Genomic DNA, 21,435 nt, shown 5'->3' with positions numbered 1-21,435 from the left:
TGCTGTATATACAAAGGACAAGTTTGCCAGTGCAGGATTTTCCCACTTTTATTTTCGAACCATTTGAATTTTACTTCCAATTAGTTTTCCCTTTCAAAAGGTCCAACATGATAAGTTCATCAACACAAAGCAAACAAAATTTCCACTGTGTCAATCAGTGAAAAAGGTAACAAATGAAAGTTAAACTATTTTTTTTTCTCACTGTGATAATGTGTTTCCTCCAGCAGAGGGCGTGTCGACGATGTGGTGGTTCAGGTGAGGGGAAGTAAGGAAAGTGGGAGGAGTCAATCCATATTGGTGTCACCAGCAAGTGTTCAGGTCTAACTCGCTGAGCATGATGGCCTCAATTTACAAGACAGATGGGACCAGATCCACACTGCTAATGGTAGGTCACAAGCAACTCATTTTAGTTTCATTTTATTTATTTATTTATTTTTTTAATTGCATTAAGGAGGACACATCTCAATCACCTTTTTATGTTTATAAACCACATCCGATTGTGTATTGTGTATATTGTACATTTGCAAGTTGAAGTAAACTTCCTTCTCTAAAACAAAAAGACCCGATGTTGGTGTTTCTGTGTTTTTCAGCAAGCTTGTCATGTTTTGTCTTGTGAACCGAGTAGGTCCTGAGACATTGTGGCGCGTTGCAGCATTTCCTGTTAAGATTTGAAAGATTGTTAATGATTAGACTCAACCCTAAAATCAGGTCACATACATAAAAGTAGGGAGAGTCAATCCTTGAGGGAAATCTCAGCATGAACCTAAAATGCACGAGAACCTTTATAGGGGAACTCATTTGACCTTGTCAAAACGTTGGAATCTGAATGTTTACTGTAATTGGGATTTTTGTGTATTTTGTTTTTGCTGAACATATTTGAGCTGTGACTCAGTCAATACATTTCCTGGTTAATTTAGATTCTGTTTTTAAAGAAGAGGCACAGGAAGGCCTGAAAGAACAAAAACCAGTCGGTCATGTGCACACAGTTTTCGGTCAATTAAAGTTCACCTGCTTTTTTGTTGTCGTATAATTTCACTCAAACGTTTTTGTTGTCATTTTTTGCAGTGTGCGTGACACACTCCAGAATCAAGACACACTCGGCTTACAATGTGATGGATCCCCTTGGATTGCGGCTAGGACCACCACCCCCTGTACCACCACCTCGAGTTCTCCACAGACAAAATGCAAACATTGACCTCTCCGCATCATTGCCAGCAAGTCAATTTGAGTCTCATCTTTACGAGGACATCGATATTGCTGCTGAAAATCAGATCAGTGATCAACCCCCAAGAGTCAACCGCCCACCACTTTTGAAATCCATCTCTGAACCGCTGACTCATGTCCGAGGATATCCTCGCGATGCTCGGCAAGAAAGCCGCGTGGCTCTCCAACCCCGCCGCACCGCCCCTCCGATCCCGAGTGCCAAGCCTCCAATTGGTCAGGACCAAATTTCCCCACCTGTACCGCCCAGGAAGCACGGGCCATCTGGCCACAACAAAAACAGGTTCTCCTGTGACCTGACTGTCCATGTGCACAAATTGACCCGATCAAACACACAAATAGATAACCTGGTGAGTAAACGCCATTGTTTTTCTGCCTAGAATTGACAGCGGGAAGGCCTAAACGATTGTCTTTCACATTAGGAGAAATGGGTCATCAAACTGACAGATGCTCCAGAAGGCAGCACAGCGGTGATGACTACTTTCTGTCAAGCTACATCCAAGTAAGATGTTATGCAAGACATCAAAATGTTTTGGGCCAACTCAAGCTGCCTTTCTCACAATGACGTGCGCACACTTGTTGTCAACAATGAGGCGCTCTAAAGCAGCCGTGCCAGTAGACTTTTTCCATTCATTTCATTTAAATAAACACCCTAAAAGTACATCAATGAATAATATAATTGTCATATATTTTCCCCCCTTGAGGTAGGGATGACAATTTCATCCTCATCAAAAACATTTCAAAAACGACACTCCCTTAAGTGCCATTTGCTTAAAATGTGTCGTGTGGACCAGCTGTAATTATTGTAATTAAAAGTAAGTAAGCTGAAAAGAATGTCTTTGTTGTGCATGCCTGAGCCGCAAACTGTCTGTGCTTCCACCCAGTCTGCTGTCGCGCTACCCGCACACACAAATTGCTCACAACTTGGGTGTGGTGTGCGCGCGAGTGTCACGTATCCATCCTGCGCTGCTGCATCAGGTCAAGCTGACCGTCTACGTGGCGATCGAAAATAAAAGTCACCAACTTCCAATTCCAACCACAGGTATTATGCCTCACTAGTGCTGTAAAAAAAAATATACACTACAGATTTTGGGTGAAATTTCAGGATGTTCAAATGCCAACTATTTTTTTTTTTTTAACACTGAAGCTAAAAGTGACTAAAAGTTGCTTTTATTTGTAGCAATGAACCACTTTACAAATGGCATCCCATACATATTAGGGTCATCCTGTAATCTCACTCAAACTAGTCAACTATTTGTGAGTAGGGTATGTGATGTTAAATTGATGAATTGTGTTTGTCTAGTGAACAGGACGGTGCGAAGTTTAATCGAAGAGATCTTCCAGCTCTTCGATCTCGCTCACAAATCCGCCGACTATTATGTGCTCAAGTTGTGCAATTCGGAGGAGTATCTTCACAAGTAAGTCATTTCACTGAGCAAACTTCTTATTTTCCCGACTGAATATTTCCACGTTTCAACAGCTACGAGTTGCTGGGTGTGCACGAGGTCGTCCAAACGCACTGCAAATTCAACATGGACCTTCCCCTTCGACTGCTCCATTCCAGCAACCTGAAACGCAGCCTGGCCAGGGATGTGAGTCACCCCCAACCGTCTCAAACGTTAATCATTGGCCAAGGAACGACCTGCTCCGCAATATTATTGACTTTGTTGGTGTGCCCGTGAAAGCAATTCCTGTGTTATTATTATTATTTTTTTACAATTTACTTTGTTCTTTATGACGTACTGACAGCTGAAATTTGGAGGACAGGTGAAGGATGGATGGATGGATGGATGGATGGATGGATGGATGGATGGATGGATGGATGGATGGATGGATGGATGGATGGATGGATAGATAGATAGATAGATAGATAGATAGATAGATAGATAGATAGATAGATAGATAGATAGATAGATAGATAGATAGATAGATAGATAGATAGATAGATAGATAGATAGATAGATAGATAGATAGATAGATAGATAGATAGATAGATAACTGAATGAATAAATAAATAAATACATAAATACATACAATTACTTTAATTCCCATTAATTATAATTGTCTTTTGAATTCAATTCATTCAAATAAACACCCTAAAAGTGCATCAATGAATAATAGTCATACCCCCTTGAAGTAATATTAATAGATAGATAGATAGATAGATAGATAGATAGATAGATAGATAGATAGATAGATAGATAGATAGATAGATAGATAGATAGATAGATAGATAGATAGATAGATAGATAGATAGATAGATAGATAGATAAAATTACTTTAATTGACTTTAATTATAATTGCCTTTTTCATTCATTTAATTGAAATAAGCACTCTAAAAGTGCATCAATGAGTAATATAATAGTCTATTTTTTTTCTCCCCCCCCCCTTGAGGTAGGGGATGACAAACCTCCAGGTCACCTCTTCAAGCTGATACGGCCGGTCTGTGTCTTCAATGCTTGCAAGTAAGCCAGAGAGCGGTCACGCCCTTGGATGGGCTGTGTTTACTTTTTATTACAACTGTCATAATGACATTTGACGTTTGTTTACAGGAAATATAGGTGTGTGTATGCTTTTGTGTTTGACCCCTAGGTTGAGTCTGGAGAATGTGCTCACAAGCTACAGCAGAGAGGAGGCCACGCTGATGAAAAACAAAGTCAGTCAAGAGTGTTTATGGGTAGAATATTTGTGAATGAAGCATTTCAAAGTGTCTCGATGTGTGCAGTCGGGGATGAACGTCAACGTCATGGTGACCCACGTTCGCACCATCACCGACCTCCTGTGCGGCCTCTCAAGCGAGGAGCTGGAAGACGCCATTGGCCGGCTCAACAGAGTCAACCCCATCCCTCTGGTAGGTGGACTCGCCTATGTCAGTTTTTCACAAGTATTCATGTATCTGATGCATCTTGTTGCAGAGTCATGAGGAAATGTCCGAATGTGAGAGTGGTGAGTAGATTTAGCATATTTAAATATTGCAATTATGATCAATCAATGGGACAAAAACTCTTCAAGCAAGCGTCCTTGGACTACTTCAATTTTTTTCAATGGTGTGTCTTGTAGCCATGCAGGCGCTGCACAAGTCCCTGCTGAAAGTCATGCAGAGCTTCTTTGCAAACTTCCTCTCCAACTTCAGCACTCTGGAAATCGCCAGCACACCTCAGACTCGTGATGTGGAGGACAACAGTGAACTGTTACAGTTCAACCTGGCCGCGCTCTATCAGCTGCAACCTAGCTGGATGACCATGTATGACATAAGTATGCCACAGTAAAAAAAAAAAGAACATGATCCTTATGGCTTCTCTCTCTTTTTTTTCTAGGTTTGACTGCTTTTCTATATCCTGCCAGTTGACGTATGGCGAAACGCAGCTTTGCTCAGCTGTGGTTTCCGAAAACATCAGCACTGCTTTGTCCTTTGAGAAGAAATTACGTTGTAACCGCATGTGAGTTCACGTTCCATGCAGCCTTTAATAAATGTTTTATTTAACGTTTTACATTTCTTAACTGGCAAGCTAATCTTTTAGATGCACACTGAGCCGCCGTCTCACAAGATTTGCTTTCACCTTTTGTGATGTCACGTGAGGCAGCCGTTCAACCTCCATTTTGTTTTACTTACAGACAACTAAAAATTTTGCGGCGTTCAACTTTGCTGTTTACACTGAGGAGCAAAATACACAAATATAAACAAACATTTGTTTTTGAATGTCAGGATGGCATTTCCTGTCCCGATAAAGGAGCAGCCCTACGAGAGTATGCTGACCTTCCAGCTGATGGGCTCAAAGCGAGGAAAAAGCCCCGAGCTGCTGGCATGGGCCGTTCTACCTCTTTACAGCGACAGGTACCACAAGGATGAATAGCTTTCACCGTGTCCATCACATTGTTGACTAAAACTGTGTGCGTAGAACTCTGGTAAGAGGGACCATCCTGCTCAGTTTGTCCATGTTGGCCATGCTGTCTTCACCACCCTCTCCAGCCCTGTTTGACAGCCACAGACAAACAGTGGGGGTCATCCTGCAGGTGAGGAGTATTAGACAGCTTTGCGCTCTGTTCTGAAAAAACAAACTCAACTCTCATCCGCTCTAATATGCAGCTTGAGTTTCCAGATGAGGTGAATTGGATGTACCGGAGGCCCGTCGCGCTCCCTGGGTCTTTCATATTCTCTTCGCCTTGCCAAGATCTGGAAAAGAAAATGTTACAAGTCTCCAAGAAGCTCTGCCTTTCCTTGTGAGTGCAAGAAAAGCATTCCAGACACTTTTTTTACCCACTTGAAGAATTTAGAATAAATGTATTATTATTATTATTGTTATTATTATTATTATTGCTGTTATTATTATTATTATTATTACTTATGATTGTAGTGAAGAAGCCGTAATGATTTAGTTTATATTCCCCTCCCAACACTGACTTGTTTTGACAACTCAGTTTCGTTTCTCTTCAGACTGTCAGAAAACGAGAAGAGCTTCCTGTGGAGTAAACGTCACAACTGTGACAAAGGAAGCACCTTCCTCCACCTGGTGTTGGGTGGCGCCCCCAGGTGGCAGCCTGAGGACCTGACAGAGATCTACACGGTTGTCGACCGCTGGGCTATCCATCTTGCCGAGGAGGCTCTCTTCCTTCTCACCGATAAGTAAGGGACGAGCACTGATCCCTGCCGTTTATTCCACATTACCGATTCACTTAATTGAAGAAAAAAAAATTTTTTTTTGGTGCAGTTTTCCAGATCAGACAGTGCGTGAGGCCGCTGTGCAGTTCTTTGGACAAATTCCCGATGATGAGCTTGAGCTGTATTTGCCACAGTTGGTTCAGGTGAGCACCATAACAGACACATCTCCTTCACTGCTATTTAGTTCTTCATCATCATCATCTTGTTTTGCAGGCTCTAAAGAGCGAGTGGAAGCTGGATGGAGCTCTGGTCATGTTGCTGTTGGAGAGATCGCTAAAGAACATTCGGATTGCTCATCAACTCTTCTGGTCAGGAACCAACCAGGGATTGCGGCGTTAATATACTGTTAGAGTTGCGTGAAAGTCAAACAAGTCAACACAATAACAAATGGTTCAATTGCGTCACATCAAAATAGTAATATACAGTGTTCCCTCGGTGCTCCATTCCAAGGCTGCTGGAGGATGCATGCACAGAGCCGCACTACCAACGCTGGTTCGCTAAAGTGCACGCGGCCCTTCGCTTCTGCTGCGGTCGAGCGCTGCGGGAGGAACTGGACCGAGAAACCCGCTTGTTGTCGGCACTCATGCAAGTGGCCGAGAAGGTCCGGATGTCGGAGAAAACGCGACGGAAGGTCTTTTGAACTCATTCGCATTGCTCTGACTCAGCGGCAAGTCCGACCTTCTACACGCATGATGATTGTCGTTGCAGACGGTTCTGAACAAAGAAAAGGAGAAGATTGAGAAGTTCTTTAAAGACGAGGGAAGCTGCTGTCTACCTTTAGATGTTGCTGTCCATGTCAAGGGAGTGGAGCTGGATGTAAATGCATCACAGTATCATCACAATCAAAGGCATACATCTTGAAACAAGTGTTTTCTAATGTGAGCTTTTATTTCCAGGCCTGTAAATTTTACCAGTCCAATACATCTCCTCTGGGGGTGTCCTTCATTTGCACTGACCCGCTGGCGAAGAACATTGCTGTGATCTGCAAGGTTGGTCATAAAGCAGCACTTTATTGATCCTTGTTGGCTCTTTAGTTGGGACCTGTCAAGAAGAAGTGCGAGCCCCGTTTTTCATAACTTAATTTGAGGTGCTTTCTTCAGACAGGAGACAGCCTGCGTCAGGACATGCTGGTGCTGCAGATGGTCCGTTTGATGGACAGGGTGTGGCTCGATGAAGGGCTGGACTTACAAATGGTCACCTACAGATGTCTTTCTACTGGCATGACTCAGGGTGACTTGATTTTTAATATTGACATCTGACAAACAGCAGAAAAAAATTACTTTTCTTAAAAGACACACTGAACTCTGCAGTTACGTAAGAAACATAATCGGAAAAAAAGGTAATAAGGTAGCGTTGTATGAAATATTGCTAGAATCCATTAATCCATCAATTAATCGATATACAATTTACTGTAATAATTTAGATTTTCTATTATTTAGTGATTCAAAAGCAACTAAACGAGTAGGATTGATGGTTGTTGTTTTCCAAAGTAAAAGTACGTAGGTGTTTGAAAATTTCTGAAATTTGATTAAACACAATTTTCACAAAGGCCTATCGAAATCAAAGAATTATTACTTTTGAGACCCTGAAATCAGAAGATTTGGACAATCCTGAGTTAAAAATGGCTCTAAACAATGACTCAATTCTTAAAACGAGGCAATCCATATGATAATTGATTTCCTTATCGATTAATCGATTAATTTTGTTGTGTCAATTTTGCGTGTGTTTCATTTATTGTTTATTTTTGCCGGCTGACAGGCCTCATAGAAGTGGTTCCCGAGGCGGTGACGCTGGGGAAGATCCAGCAGGAGTGGGGTCTTGGTGGGACCCTCCGACATGACACCCTAGAGAAGTGGTTCCACATGTGGAACAAAACCGAGGAGGACTACGAAAATGTCAGGAGAGCTCCCGAATAACCGATAGAAGTCGACCTCCAGGACTAATTGTTAACTCCCGTTCCTGTTTGCCTACCACTTGTTTTCAGGCTGTGATGCGCTTCATTCACTCATGTGCAGGTTGGTGCGTGGCCACCTTCATTCTGGGGATTTGCGATCGCCACAACGACAACATCATGTTAACGCACAGCGGGCACATGTTCCACATCGACTTTGGCAAGATCATGGGCAATGCGCAGAAGATCGGAAGCTTTAAAAGGTCAGTCAACTTTTTTAGCAGGAGTGAAATTAAACACAAAATGCTGGAAGAACCTTTCATATCTTTGACTTTTAACAACGCAGGGACCGATCACCTTTCATCTTCACATCGGAGATGCAGCACTTCATCACAGGTGGTGGGCAGAAGCCTCAGCGCTTGCATCGCTTTGTGGAACTCTGCTGTGAAGCTTACAACATCATCAGATACAGATCTGGCCTCATACTCAGCTTGCTGGAACTCGTAAGACCAACACTCCCACATCGCGGTAGTTGTGAAACTCTTCTTAGGTTGTGTGTGTGTGTGTGTTTGCATTGTCCCCAGATGACCAATGCAGGAATGCCCGAACTGAAGGACTGTAATGACCTGCAATACGTCCAGAGAAACCTTAGACCTCACGACACTGACTTGGAAGCCACATCCTACTTCACAAAGTAAATGAACACATAAAAAAAATAATTATATATATATATATTAAGCCTTCAAAAAATGCTGCTAAAGATTCCTTAGATGTTCCCAATGGTGTTGGATGGAAATTCTGAAAAAAATAATGGCACCTTGCATATTTCAATGGAGGGGGGTGGGAGGAAATGCCCATACAGCCCCCCCCCTGCTCCGCCAGTGATAATCATTATTCCTTACACTTGTTTGCTTGTCCCTTCATCTTGTTGATGTACTCCAACATCATCGTGACATGACATATGGAGGTCCTGGAACCCTCACCAAGTCTCCAGCACCTCTTGGTCTGCACTGAACTGGGTTCCTACTCATGTTGATCTCTGAAACGGTCACATTGTGTTTTAGGAAGATCAAGGAGAGCATGGGTTCTGTCGCGGTCAAGTTAAACTTCTTGACACACAGCATGGCGCAAGGGAAGAAGCCAGCTGGCCCCATCCGGGATGGCGTTCCTGCTCCGAGCACCAACATTCAAGATGCCGTCATTCGGGATTTTACCATCAAGGACAAAGTTGCGGTGAGTTATTATTATTGTTGTTGTTTACCACTGAAACAGAAGTTTTGTTGCTTTTTTTTTTCTTCAGATCTATGACCTGAAAGTGACCATTGATGATGGCTTTTGGTATAACCAAATGACATTTGAGGACTTTGAGATGATCCACAAGCAGCTGCAGAAACACTTTATTGAATCTGCTCTGCCTCAGTGAGTCCGCAGTCCATTACACTCTCATCAAACCGGTACCTTCTGGTTCTAGTTCTTTTCATTTCCAGGTTCCCGTGCTGGTATATGATGTCATTCACCCCAAGCAGGAAGATGGCTCTGCTCAATAAATACCTCAAACAGCTTTTTGAGGGACCTTGCAAGGGAGTATGTCTGCTTGATGCCTTTTGTGTTATGTCCATTTTTGTCTTTTAATTTTTTTTTTTTTACATTATATGACTATATGCTAATCTGCTGGTTTCAGAATGAATTTGTGTGCAGCTTGTTCTTAGATGGACCCAAAATGGTTAAAGAATCTGTGGTAGAAGGTAAATAAATGTGGCAGGCTGAGTTTCATCAGACGTTTTGACAAAGTCTATTCTACTGCATCATACTTTGATGTTTCTCTCAGCTTTCTGATGAAGCCATCGCATTGGTCCGTCACCTTGTGATTTCTCATTACAGAGGCGTCTCCTCAAATCCAGCTGTGCATTTCTTACAATGAGTGCAAGCTCTGGGTCTTGGTAAAACACCTCAAGAACATTGTGAGCTTGCCACGTGGGATGAAAAACAGCATGTTCAATGTTCTTTCTCATGAATTTAAAAGCCTTTTCTTTTTAATTATTTACAGAAGATGGCCAACGGCTCCAATCCTGATGCCTACGTGGTCACGTGTCTGAGACCCGACCCTCAGCGGAAGTCCAAGAGAAAGACTAAAGTAGTGCGGAATAATGACAGCCCTACATTCAATGAACTGGTACAAATATATATATATATTTTTTTTATAACAGGATAGTGATAAAATGACATGGTGTCATGAACAAGCCTTATGATGTCACACTTAAATTTGACTGACCAGCATGCGTTCCACCTAATCTAAGACAATGCCAAGAATATTCACAAAATTTGAAATGAGTGTGATTTTGGATGTGGTTTACCAAAATACATCTTTAGAAAATTAAATCTCATATTTGAATCTGCTATTGAATCATTTAAATTGTATATTATTTTGTATCATACTTGGTGACTGGTAAGTCTTTTATTATTAAAAGACTAATTATTAAAATTTAATAGATCAAAAACTGCTTTTAAATTTGACTTTAAGCTTGCATACAAAACCAGTCAAAAGCTCGGAATTTGAGGAGAGGAAGACAAACTACAATCGCACTTTTGAAGACTTGAGTCTTTAATGAACGTAACGTTACGCTCAAGTAACTGGATAAAAGTTTTTGCATCGGGAATTTTTTTACATCACGTATGTAGGTAGTAAATATAATCCATCAGACTGCACAAGGATGAAAATATATATCTAAATAAAAACTAAATAACTGTACACTTAATACAATAAATACATATTGAAACATCATTGTAAGATGGAGGAACAAAACTTGATGAACTAGAAGCTGCTCAACTTTTCCGAAAGTTACAGCTGACATGCAGAAAACTTTGTGTGGTTCACAGTTGGAGTACAATAATGTGCCGTTGCTGTATGGGATGGTGCTGGAAGTGAGTGTGAAGAGCAAGAAGACGTTTGTTGCTGCCACCAACATCAAACTGGACGAGGAGCTGCTCGACAAGGAGACTTGGTTCACATTAAGAAACTCGGCACTTTGACCTGAGTTGCTTTACTGCAGGCTAGTAGCCGACAGGGGGCGCAACCACAATGTCTCTTGTCTCAACTACAACGCAGTGAATAGGACTGTGGATCAAGTTACAACTGCAAAAACTTAACTGCGGTGACTGAAAGCACCGAGTTTTTATGAATGCCAATCAAATGTTGAATCATGGACATAAAGGTAATCGAGTAGATTTTTTTCCCTAGTAGATTTATTTTCTCTTGTCTCATTTAATATTTAAGAAACGTTTTCTGTAAAATATTTGTTAAGGTACAATTTAATATTTTGTACTAATAGAAATACTATTTTTTACAACGAAGTAAAAACTTTGTGGGTTTTTTTCCTTTTTGTTTTTTGGTGGTACGTAAAAATATTTACCACTGGTTTAAACATTAAAAAAAAGAAAACTTAAAAATATTTTTTCCACAACGTCCATTGCCCAATAACTTCAACTCTGTCTTAAAATGGCAGAAGACTGTTTAATGCTGCATGAAGCTGCATTTTTCCAACAATACTGCACCTATTTCTTTTTGCGCTCATCTTTTACAAATAAGTTAAAAAAAAAACCACCTCTGGCTATTATGAGTAAAACCCACCTAGCCACAATATCACTCACTGATCACACAGCTCCTAATTTTATCTTAATGGCATCCTGCTGACAGCTCTCCTCTCACCGTCTGCTTTATTGGATTTGGTTATAAAGCTGAACAGAAATAGATTTTTCTTCACTGGAATTACTTCAATAATGTATGTATACCTCTGTGGATGCTATTTATACGATTCCCTGCTTGATAACTCACGTGGGAAGGGGAGTGATGCTTCAGGGGAGCTTTTGTTTTTTAATACAGTAGAGGCCGTGGAGCATTACTGTTACCTGGCAAGTGTCAAATTTATTGTTCTGAGAGGGAAAACAACTTTGCTCGCACTAACTGAAATCGCAGCAAATTTTAATTTTGTTACGGGAAGCTACAACCTCACTCGAGGGATTTTGCCCTTCACTACAGTTTATAGATATTGTAGGACTGCTTTTTGAGTGTTTTAGTCTTTTTTTTCCGTGATGCACTGGGAGGAATATAGCATATCTATTTTCTTATAATAAAACCGATATTTATAACTGAGGCTTTGATTTATTTGCATCCGTTTGTTGTTGCTCTGCTACACTCGTCTCTGTTGGCAGCATGTGTGTTGTTATTTTGTGGGTCTATGTTTTAGGAATACCAGGCATAAACGAAAAGAGAGGCTGGATCCAAACTGCATCCTGATCGGGCCTGAAGAGGTACCCAGCGATAGCCTGAAGGTAGGGAAAAAAAATGGAGTGGGGGGGGGGGGTCAAGGTTCAAATAGCTAAAATGCAACAAACAGGAGTGTTGACAGACCTCTTTTCAGGCTGCTGAAAGGCAGCGTGTACTGGCCCACGAAGTCACTGGACAGAAAGCCGGTCTGGTCTCGGACACAAAAGCGGATGAGACACAGGTCGGGAATGCTGATGCGGAAGTTCATGTCGGAATCCCAGTAGGGGTTCAAAGCTGCAATCGTCATCAACTCCTTTACTCAGTTTTACTGGAAAGCGCAATTCCTTCAGAAATGCCAGCACATGCTAGCATTGGTTGAATTGCCAAATAGATAGGTATAAATGACACCAATTATGAATGCTTATTAGTATTTTACCCCCTAAAATTATTGAAGAATTTATTATAACCCTGCAATAAATATAAGGTACATTCAACCATCCATTTTCTATCGCACTTGTCCTTTGCAGGTTTTTGGCGGGGTATATTCTCCATAACCCGGGGCAAAAAAAAAAAGGTATTACATCTCCCAGCATGGCTCACAAAATTAACAGGTGAGGCTGATAAGCCACCTGATGAATGCAAGCCTGGAGGTGTGGAAAAGGAGAACAAAGGAGCAGAGGCATAATGAAGTGCAACACTGTGGCGCCTTAGTAGATTTTTTTTTAATTTTATTAAGCCGACCAGTGGCGTTGACTGTAATACAATTAAGTTTTGATCTTATTTTATGCATTTATGCATTTTAATATTTTTATTTATGATTCCCATTTCTTCAGTCTTCCACATTTGAGGTAGGCAGCACTTTAAATTGTCCATATTGTGGACAGACGCTATAGAAAATGTATGGGTGGCTCAATGAATGGACGTTTGCGCCTCACCACAATTTGTTTTTGGACTTTCTGGTCACTCAATGTCTAATTGAAAAGCAGTGCCAAATAATGCACAGTTAGTATTGACAATTTTTGCGAGATGTTTTAATTTTAACCTTCAAAAATTCCGACTTTTCTCGCAGGGTTGAAATTCTTAAGAATAATTGGAACAAGCACAGAGTGTACAAATGAGACAGAAAGCGCTCAGCTTAATCTTGAAATGAACGTCAAGGTTGACAAAGTGATGACGCATTCAAGTTGGCAATTAACTCTGACACACACACACACACACACACTTTGATGCTGATGTACTTACCGTTGTTTTTGACTGTGCTTGTGTTTTTTCTGTTGCAGTCCGATCCGATCCCGTGGATCTCAACTCTGACGAAGGGGTCCAGATTCTTCCCCATTTTTGGAAGTGGTAAATTGGACCCACATATAACCTGTTGGCAGGCCCATGGTATGTACATAGTAGCATCTTGGATTGAACTTCAGGCTCTTAAAAAAAACATCCCATTGCATCAATTTGCCAATTTCATGCTAAACACAAAAGAAAAAGCGGGTGTTAGTTTTCTTGAGTGCATGAATAATTTACAAGGGTGTATCACTCAATGTTATTCAAAATCCCCATGGCGTCGACTAGGTCGACATCACAAAGTTTCCCTTGAAACGATCAAATAATAAAAAGTGACAATGTGAATAAAGGTGATGCTCTCCCCCGCCACAGCAGCATACAATGCACTACATTTATATTTCAGCCATGCAGCCGAGAAGCTTTTCCTCTTTGTGCGAGCTTCTCTTTTGAATAATGGTCTCTGGTGAGCTCTTGTTACAACCAAAAGTTTGTTTGTCTTGTTTTTAAGGAATTACAACATTGTGAATGGAAATTAATTGGGAATTGCTATGGAATTTTCCATTCAATGCCACCATGTGATATGTTTCATGCTTTGATTTTTCCCAAGACAAATGGCTCTGACAAAGGTTTGATGTTCATTCTCAAGGTGGATACCTGGGGCCGACGCCCACTCGGCCCCCACCATCGCATGCCACTGACCATCTGCATGGTTAAGAACAAAGTTGAAAAACAAGCCACATGTATCAAATAAAAATCCTGGAAGCCGAACCATGATATGTCTCGAAAGCATCAGTGTTGCCAAAAAGCAATACCTTGAGCAGCAGGAGTGTTGGTGCAACACCACGTTGACTGCAGGTTGGATCAAAGCTTCTTTCACAAGACATGAGCACAGCAGGCTTAAGGATGTAGCCGCAGCCTCCGTTGTCTTGGAAACGGCCATCATTAAGGTCCATGGCCAATCCTGGGGACTGGAAATTAAGTGCCACTGTAAAGTACAACAGGGCGTTAGTAGGATAAGGAAAAGGAAAAACACAGCAAAATATCTTCAATTTTTAAATGCGAGATGATTCAATGACTTTCAGCCATCCTCTGAGGCATTTGAGAACACCAAATAAGCGAGTTGCACTTCACTTGCTGTCATCCGTTTCATGCCTAATCGAGTGAAACGTCGTTTTGGAAGAAAGCCAGCAAATGACAACTGTGATCTTTTTGGCAATCTTTCTAGCACGTCATAATTCTAATCGTCACTTGTAACCACCCGTCTGCATCACTTGAGAGAATGTTCCGCTGATTTAACGGAGATTGATCCATTCCAGCCTGTCTGGTGCTGCGACATCTTTCAGCATAGCAAAATAGTCTGCAGGGCTTCATGTCAGGCTCACTTTGTGGCAAGCCAGCGAGGTGGCAGAAAGAACACAAAGTAACACCAGCTTCAAGGCTGTGACTTTTTCGGCAATATGCAATCAGACACTGCCGGCATCCAAAAAGAAAATTGACAAACAGAGAAGGAACAGGAGGTGAATGGCATGAAAATGTTCTTTTCACTGCTAATTAATACGATCCCACTCATTCACCTGACGCAATATTTGTCTTGTCCTCCACAAACATTAAGAGCTTGTCCCCACACCTTATACGTTACATTCAAGTGGAGTTCTTCTTTCATATAATCTCTGTGCACATAAGTCACTGTTTAATGAAAAACACGTTTTCCTCCAAACAAAAAGAAAATCATGTTTTTGATGAAAATAAATATGAAATATATTGAAATGGGAAAAATAAATATGGTGACATTGAACTCAAGTCACCTCATTTCATAGCAAGCAGCAGGTTGGCGGTTAGTTTCAACCTTTTTAAGGCTGCTTCCAGTTAAGTTTACTGTGAATCTAAATATAAAACCGAGAGAACCACACAACTTTTCTTTTGCTAGCCGAATGCTAACACACAAGCTCAATGCCAACACAATGCAAAACGCCACAGACAGGCGAGCAAAGGGCATCAACACAAATGGTTCCGCAACATAATGGACAATATAGCGAAACTTCCAGTCATATATTCTTTATCCTCTGCAAAAAAGAATCTTGTATTAAAGCTGTTTACTAAGTCAACTGTGAAAGACTTCATAAGGTACTAAAGTACTATAAGTAATATAAAGAGCTCGATTAACTTTTTTTGCTTGGCATTGGAAAATGTTGATAAATGGCATACACATATAACGGTGAAATACGATGTGAGATACAAGCATAGACACGGAATTGAACTCGTATCCCAGGACACCACGGAACAACATTTTTTCAGACAATTTTCTCCCTGTGTGTCAATGCAGATCGTCTCTTTGACCCACCGAGCTGCGATCCAACGTTCCAGAACTCTTGAGGGTTGTAATTGGACGAGGATGTCCTGGAGCCCGCTGGATAAATCCTGGTCAAGAATCTCTGGTTGTGCAGAACAAAATCTTTACCTGAAGATGAAGCACGAGCCATTCAATAAGGTGAAAGAAAATGTTTTAGAACAAATTACTGTCAGTATTGGGTACTTGGGGAGGCTGCCGATACCAGCTGCCGATACTTCAGGCAAACTTAATCTGACAATACTGCAGCAGTTTGACACACTGGCAAAACCATCTATGTCAAAAAGGAAGGTCTATGTTTACATTTTGTTGTCATTGCATACTGCATATCAAAAGTACGAGGAGTATTGCAAAATACATTCACTCAACTTTGTGGCTAAAAAAAAAATCACTTGTAGGGATAAGGCACTGCAACTTTTCTTTAGACGCTGTTTTTCTAAAGCGCGAAAGCCGTAGTGAAAGCGCTACAGTTGATAATAAATTTCCATGACAATGACGAGGCCAACTTTTGCTAATTTTCTCCCGAGTGGACTCTCAGTCATATGTTGTTTTCAGTATGCCCTTTGGAGAATTATGACCAAAGATGAATGCTTCAGAAGTCCAAAAAAACCTCCTGCTGGGATTTTGCTTTGAGCTCACAGTGGTTGTAAATCATTCAAATCTGCTATTCTCACCAAAATGACACCGCACAGTTGAGCTTGGCTTCTCTTTTTAAGAGTGACTATACCTGAAACTTTGGCCAGCTTGCGGGCTTTTTTCTCAGCCATGGATGTGTTCTCACAGGACTTCTGACTGTCTTTGGAGTGACTGAAGCTGGTGAACTTGACAGACACAGTGTATATGACGAGGTCGGACAGACCGTCCGCTACCACCACCTTCTTCTTCTGCTCATCGCGTTCAGATGCACAGAAACAAGAGAGCAGTCACGTCTTTGCAATAAGATGGCAGACATATGAGTTTGTCTTCACGACGCCTTAGCTTTTTTAATATCAGCTACCACAGCCCTGACTCACTTTCTTTTTTAAGCTTGACTTTCTCAGGGACCAGAACCTTGATATGCTCGGTTGATCCACCTCATCCTCTTCTTCTTCCTCCTCTTCTTCCTCCTCCTCCTCCTCCTCCTCCCAGCCCTCATCTGCACTGTCATCTGCCTCTGTCCCTGATGCTCCATCTATTCTAGCATTGGGCTTTAGTTTTTTATTCTTGATCAGGATCTTATACTTTAGGTCCTGCGTGACCATTTATACACACACATACACACATACAATGTATGTGGGACATTGTCACTTTACAAACACTCACACAGACACACACACAGACACAAACATATATAATATATATAAATATATATGAGGGGTGTATAAAAAAAAATGAATTGAAATAAATGTGCATTGGCACACAAATAAAAGAATCAGCCTAATCATAGTTTGAACGGGTTAAAAACCACTTAAAAAGTAATAAATCAGTATAAATTGCTTTGACATTTCTGATTTTCTTTTTGTAATTGTTTGGACTTTGGAGCGCTTGTGCTTGGCTGTTAAGAAATATGACAAAAGCGACAAATATATTTCTTTTTAGTCTTTAATGAATCTCCCTGGCACAAATTAATTTATATTGTAAAGGGATTATAATAATCCTCTTTCAAAATCCATTGCATCAAAGCTTTAATTTTTTTATAGAATCAATTAGTAATCTCACAAAATCAAACCGAATCATGTATAGAGATATGTATAGAATCATGTTACTAGAGAGATGCACCCCTAATATACATGTATATATGTTTGTATATGTATATATTTATATCCAATGTGATTTTATTGTGATAAATATCGTCTCGCATGAGGATAACTGGTTCAGATAATGGATGGATAGATTTTTCTTGTGTATAACTTTTCTGATATAAAATGTTTGATTCCAAGCAAGAGATCTTAATTTCAGAAAGGCTAAAAAAGTTTGTAAACTTCCTTGCTTTATTAAATCTCTGGGCTCCACATCTACAGTATTGATGCAGCATCATGGTGCTTGTGAGGTCTGCTCGTTTCATTCTTTCAAACAATGAAATTGCCTATTATTGCACTTATTCCCAAAGGGAACATTCAATCTTGCATCACCAATTCAGCATGCATAAGCATTTGTTTTTATTTTTTATTTTTGCCAGTGTTCCTCCTGAAGTAACATTATGAATACAAACCCCCCAGATACCTAATATTTACAACTAGGACTCTAATTATAATTACAGCAGTGCCTTGAGACTCGAGTGATCAGACGTTTTTGAGATAGGAACCGTCGCTTGATCAGATTTTCTTTGACCAGCGGCAGTGAAGTGAACACAATCAATATGCAGCAATTTGGCAAATATTGAACAATTATTTTAAAAAGGCTTTGAGCTTTTCAATGGCACTCCAAATGAAAGTTTACTGTCGAACTAAACGTAAACTAAAACAATTTCCCATTGTGTATTTAAAACAACCACATAAATTTGCCTTTCAGGCAGCTAGCTTAATGCTAATCAGCATCAATTGACCGAAAACAGTGTAGCAACAGTATGTAGACTAACAATAAAACTGTCATATAATCTTGATCATCTGCGTAGAACAACTAATATTAGAACCATAATTAACGAGCTCAGAGAAGAGCTGAGACGTAGGCTGGACACGTGTGATTAGTTGCTATAATTCAAGTTGGATTTATAATTACGCCATTTCCGTCTCTCAAGGCACCACTGTAGTTTTCTAGCACTCAGTGCCACAGATTTTGCTCTTCATTTGATAAAGACGACCTTTCTTGAAGAAGCTTTGAGAGCCATGAGTCAAACTCTGACTCAATGCAAAAACTTTCTTGCGATAAATTTTAAATGACAAATATGAGCGGCTCGGAGACGAAAAAAGCCCGCAGAGCATCTCCTCAAAGAGAAATGCACTTCATCCAACTCATCATATTGGCATGAGGCTGAAGTGCACATTATCCCTCAATCTGCTGTTCAGTCATGGCTGATGCAATGTTTTGACTGGAGGAGTCGGAATAGTTTGGAACTGGCAAAGAATAATTTTTTGTCTCAATGCAAAACTGTTACAAAAAAGGTTTAAACTATCTTCAGTGGAGCTTAACTGCTGTAGACCAGTACTCCAATTACATGATGGCGTGTTTCTACATAATCTTACATTTGGGCTTGGGAGGTCTCCCGTGGTCTGGTGATCCAAGCGCACATCAACCAGCTTGTTTCCTAGTATAGAGGTGAGGTGGAGGGCCATAACTTCCTGCTGTTCCTTGGAACAATGGTTCTCCAGAGACAAGATTACCGGGTAAATAGACGCCTGCCAGAGAACAATTAGGGCATTGAAGCATTTTCAATTCCTATGCATCTATGCTTGAAGCTAACGTAGCTCAGGAGATGGGGTCAATAGGAACACTTGAAGGTACCGACCTCAAAAGCATACTGTCCCACAGTTGCAATAACATCCTTGAAGAGAATCTTTGTGGTCAGGGTGTAACCATGGTAGACGATGGGCTCCATACCTGGTCCGTTCCAGCAGTCTATCTCCAGACAGCGGCAGCCTTTGTTCAAAGCACTTTGAATGCAAATATTAATTAACGTACAATACCGAATGCATTGATGCATCTCGACACTAAATCAGGCGTCTCCATAAAATGAGAATAATCTGATGGGTACAATAAAGCTTTTTCCATTAAGGTTCAGTTCAGTGTCCGATTTGGTTTGAAAAGTCCCAAAATGTCTGATGCAAACCTTTTATCATCTTTTTCTTGTATGATCTGCCTCAATAAAGGTTCACTGGGAAAAGAGTGAGCTACCAGATTCAAATTTTTAGTTATATCATGGGATGCATTCTTGGGCAACCTATGAAGGCGATGCCCTCGGAGGCGCCCCAGAAAGCAGCCTAGACCGTCATTAAATGGACGGTTAAGGTGAGAGATTTCCTTGTTACCCTTTAAAGAAGTGAGGCAGAACCAAAGGTCGCTGATACAAGCTTGTAAAATATAGTTACTGATGATCCTAAATTCAGAAGGGCTCACCCTTCATAGGTTGCCTGTCCTTATTAAACAGGACAGGTTAGCATTTAGAATATCGTAACTATCCATCCATTTTCTCCTGCTCATCCTGTTCAAGGTTATGGGCAACACAGAGACTGGCTGCATTCTGGACCGGTCACCAGTCACTTGCATGATTTAGCAACATGTAGCCTCACATGCTATAATATAGCTGTCACTATAAGTTAACTAGGACTCTAGGCTTAACATAAATGGCACTCGTATTTTCTTCAAATGCAAGATTCAGGCCATGGAAGCGAAGGACAGACACTTGGTCATCTTGCCACCTGGCTTTCAATCATCCATCCATACATTTACTGTAGCAAATCATTCTGCTATCCAATCAACTCTCTCCCCCGTGAATTTGTGAAACCATTTAACTGGAAGGCACCTCGTCAAAGTATGCCAAAGACTTACCAAATGTAGGCATCCAGGTGGCTTTTGCCAATGAGTTGGTCTCCTGTCAAGTAGGTGTTGTGCGATGAAGAGATAAAGTAGCTGCTGAGTGGCTGATTCATGTCCTGGTACACAAACTTGTGGGATTGATTGAAAACACAGCAGTCTTTGGACTCCATGTAGCGGTGGAAGCCTTCAAATGTCATGCACTGACTTTGTATGGCTGCAAGAGCATGAGCAAGCAAAGTTACAATTAGGGTGGCCATTTTCTATCCTGCCAATCAATCTTGGGGCACATAGACAATTAGATCTCAATTTCTGTGATGCGTGGTGTAAATCTGCGAAGACGTGTTATTTCGCTGATGCCATTTTAGTTGATTATCAATTTTAGGTTTGAGATTGATTTCTGATCTTTTGGCACCGACACTACCCCAATTTGTCTTTGAGTTCGAATAGTGCTATCACTAGCCGATTAGCATAAATATTTTCTCGTGCTGCTCATAAAAAAAATTATGATGCAAATGTTTGTAACCTCAAAATGTGGCAAATCTATTCAAATATTACCTTCAAAAACACAAAGAGATCCTTAACAGACCTCGGAATTTCCACTCTAGCCTACAAACGCTTTTACCAGTTCAAATGGTGTGAGTGTACCAAATATTGTGATCAGTGAAGTGTGTGGAGATGTTGTGCTTTACAACAAATCACATCAATGCTTCCCAAGGCTATATTCCTGTCATGGAGGCCTCCAGCAGCTCGGCACGTCCCACGGCTCACTTCACTCACCCGCCTCTTCGATTTCATATCTCTCGATCAAGCTCTGGACCGTGGCCTCGTCGGCTGCGAGCTCCAGCTGCTCCTTTTGGAGAAACCTGAGCAGGGAGCAGCCAGGTAGCGTGGTCTGGCCTGAGGCATAATTGTTGAAGAGCTTCTCGATATCGCCTCTCCTGGTGGACGGGGGCTTGCTTCTTCTCATTTTGATCTGCAAACAATTTTGTAGTCTTCCAATCCCCATTTGAGCCTCTTTAATGATTTCAAAATGATTTTTTTTTATACGCCAGTGACTTTCCCCTGTGCTTCCCATCAGTCATTGAGATTCGTACTATCCTACCTTAATGCATTTCCCCCTCCCTCTTTTTATCCTTTGTTCTACAGCCCGTCACAATTGTGACACAAGCGCGAAGAAAAAACGTTAATGGGTGCCCAGCAACAGACAGCTCACTCGGTGAATCTGATCTCCAGGCATTCCACACTAAAGAACAGAACCTGCTTTCACCTTCATTAACACACAGGGCATCCGTGCCAGCGCTGACATGAAGGAAACAGGC

At 41.1% G+C, this 21,435-nt stretch overlaps 2 protein-coding genes and 1 long non-coding RNA gene across 3 annotated transcripts; 2 read left to right on the top strand and 1 right to left on the bottom strand.

Annotated features, from left to right (window-relative positions):
- The first annotated feature begins 235 nt into the window (after window positions 1-235).
- Window positions 236-11,370, top strand: pik3c2g (phosphatidylinositol-4-phosphate 3-kinase catalytic subunit type 2 gamma). The gene is made up of 33 exons (XM_037254710.1): window positions 236-385; window positions 1,066-1,571; window positions 1,644-1,723; window positions 2,106-2,263; window positions 2,525-2,639; window positions 2,702-2,813; window positions 3,616-3,686; window positions 3,814-3,877; window positions 3,947-4,072; window positions 4,137-4,167; window positions 4,282-4,465; window positions 4,539-4,661; window positions 4,928-5,056; window positions 5,121-5,235; window positions 5,309-5,442; window positions 5,657-5,845; window positions 5,931-6,024; window positions 6,095-6,189; window positions 6,332-6,512; window positions 6,590-6,697; window positions 6,778-6,870; window positions 6,982-7,111; window positions 7,640-7,776; window positions 7,866-8,035; window positions 8,119-8,275; window positions 8,357-8,466; window positions 8,837-9,005; window positions 9,073-9,191; window positions 9,260-9,356; window positions 9,454-9,517; window positions 9,654-9,733; window positions 9,820-9,945; window positions 10,650-11,370. The coding sequence occupies exons 2-33, from the start codon at window positions 1,113-1,115 to the stop codon at window positions 10,800-10,802; spliced, it is 4,173 nt and encodes a 1,390-aa protein (XP_037110605.1). The 5' UTR covers window positions 236-385; window positions 1,066-1,112; the 3' UTR covers window positions 10,803-11,370.
- LOC119124584 (1-phosphatidylinositol 4,5-bisphosphate phosphodiesterase zeta-1-like) lies at window positions 10,942-21,227 on the bottom strand. Its single transcript, XM_037254711.1, has 11 exons — window positions 20,894-21,227; window positions 20,129-20,330; window positions 19,089-19,233; window positions 18,826-18,978; window positions 16,678-16,893; window positions 16,392-16,548; window positions 15,659-15,775; window positions 14,130-14,302; window positions 13,279-13,405; window positions 12,181-12,330; window positions 10,942-12,095 (listed from the first exon to the last, which is right to left on the bottom strand). The coding sequence occupies exons 1-11, from the start codon at window positions 21,189-21,191 to the stop codon at window positions 12,013-12,015; spliced, it is 1,821 nt and encodes a 606-aa protein (XP_037110606.1). The 5' UTR covers window positions 21,192-21,227; the 3' UTR covers window positions 10,942-12,012.
- On the top strand, window positions 12,012-17,033 carry LOC119124585. Its single transcript, XR_005098300.1, has 4 exons — window positions 12,012-12,101; window positions 13,317-13,422; window positions 15,641-15,805; window positions 16,448-17,033. It is a non-coding gene; the product is annotated as an uncharacterized LOC119124585 (long non-coding RNA).
- Window positions 21,228-21,435: the final 208 nt, after the last annotated feature.

This window comes from Syngnathus acus, chromosome 6 (assembly GCF_901709675.1).
Source record: "Syngnathus acus chromosome 6, fSynAcu1.2, whole genome shotgun sequence".
NCBI classification, from domain to species: domain Eukaryota; kingdom Metazoa; phylum Chordata; class Actinopteri; order Syngnathiformes; family Syngnathidae; genus Syngnathus; species Syngnathus acus.
Note: the sequence above shows the minus strand (reverse complement) of the source record. Positions and strands in the feature narration are given on the sequence as shown.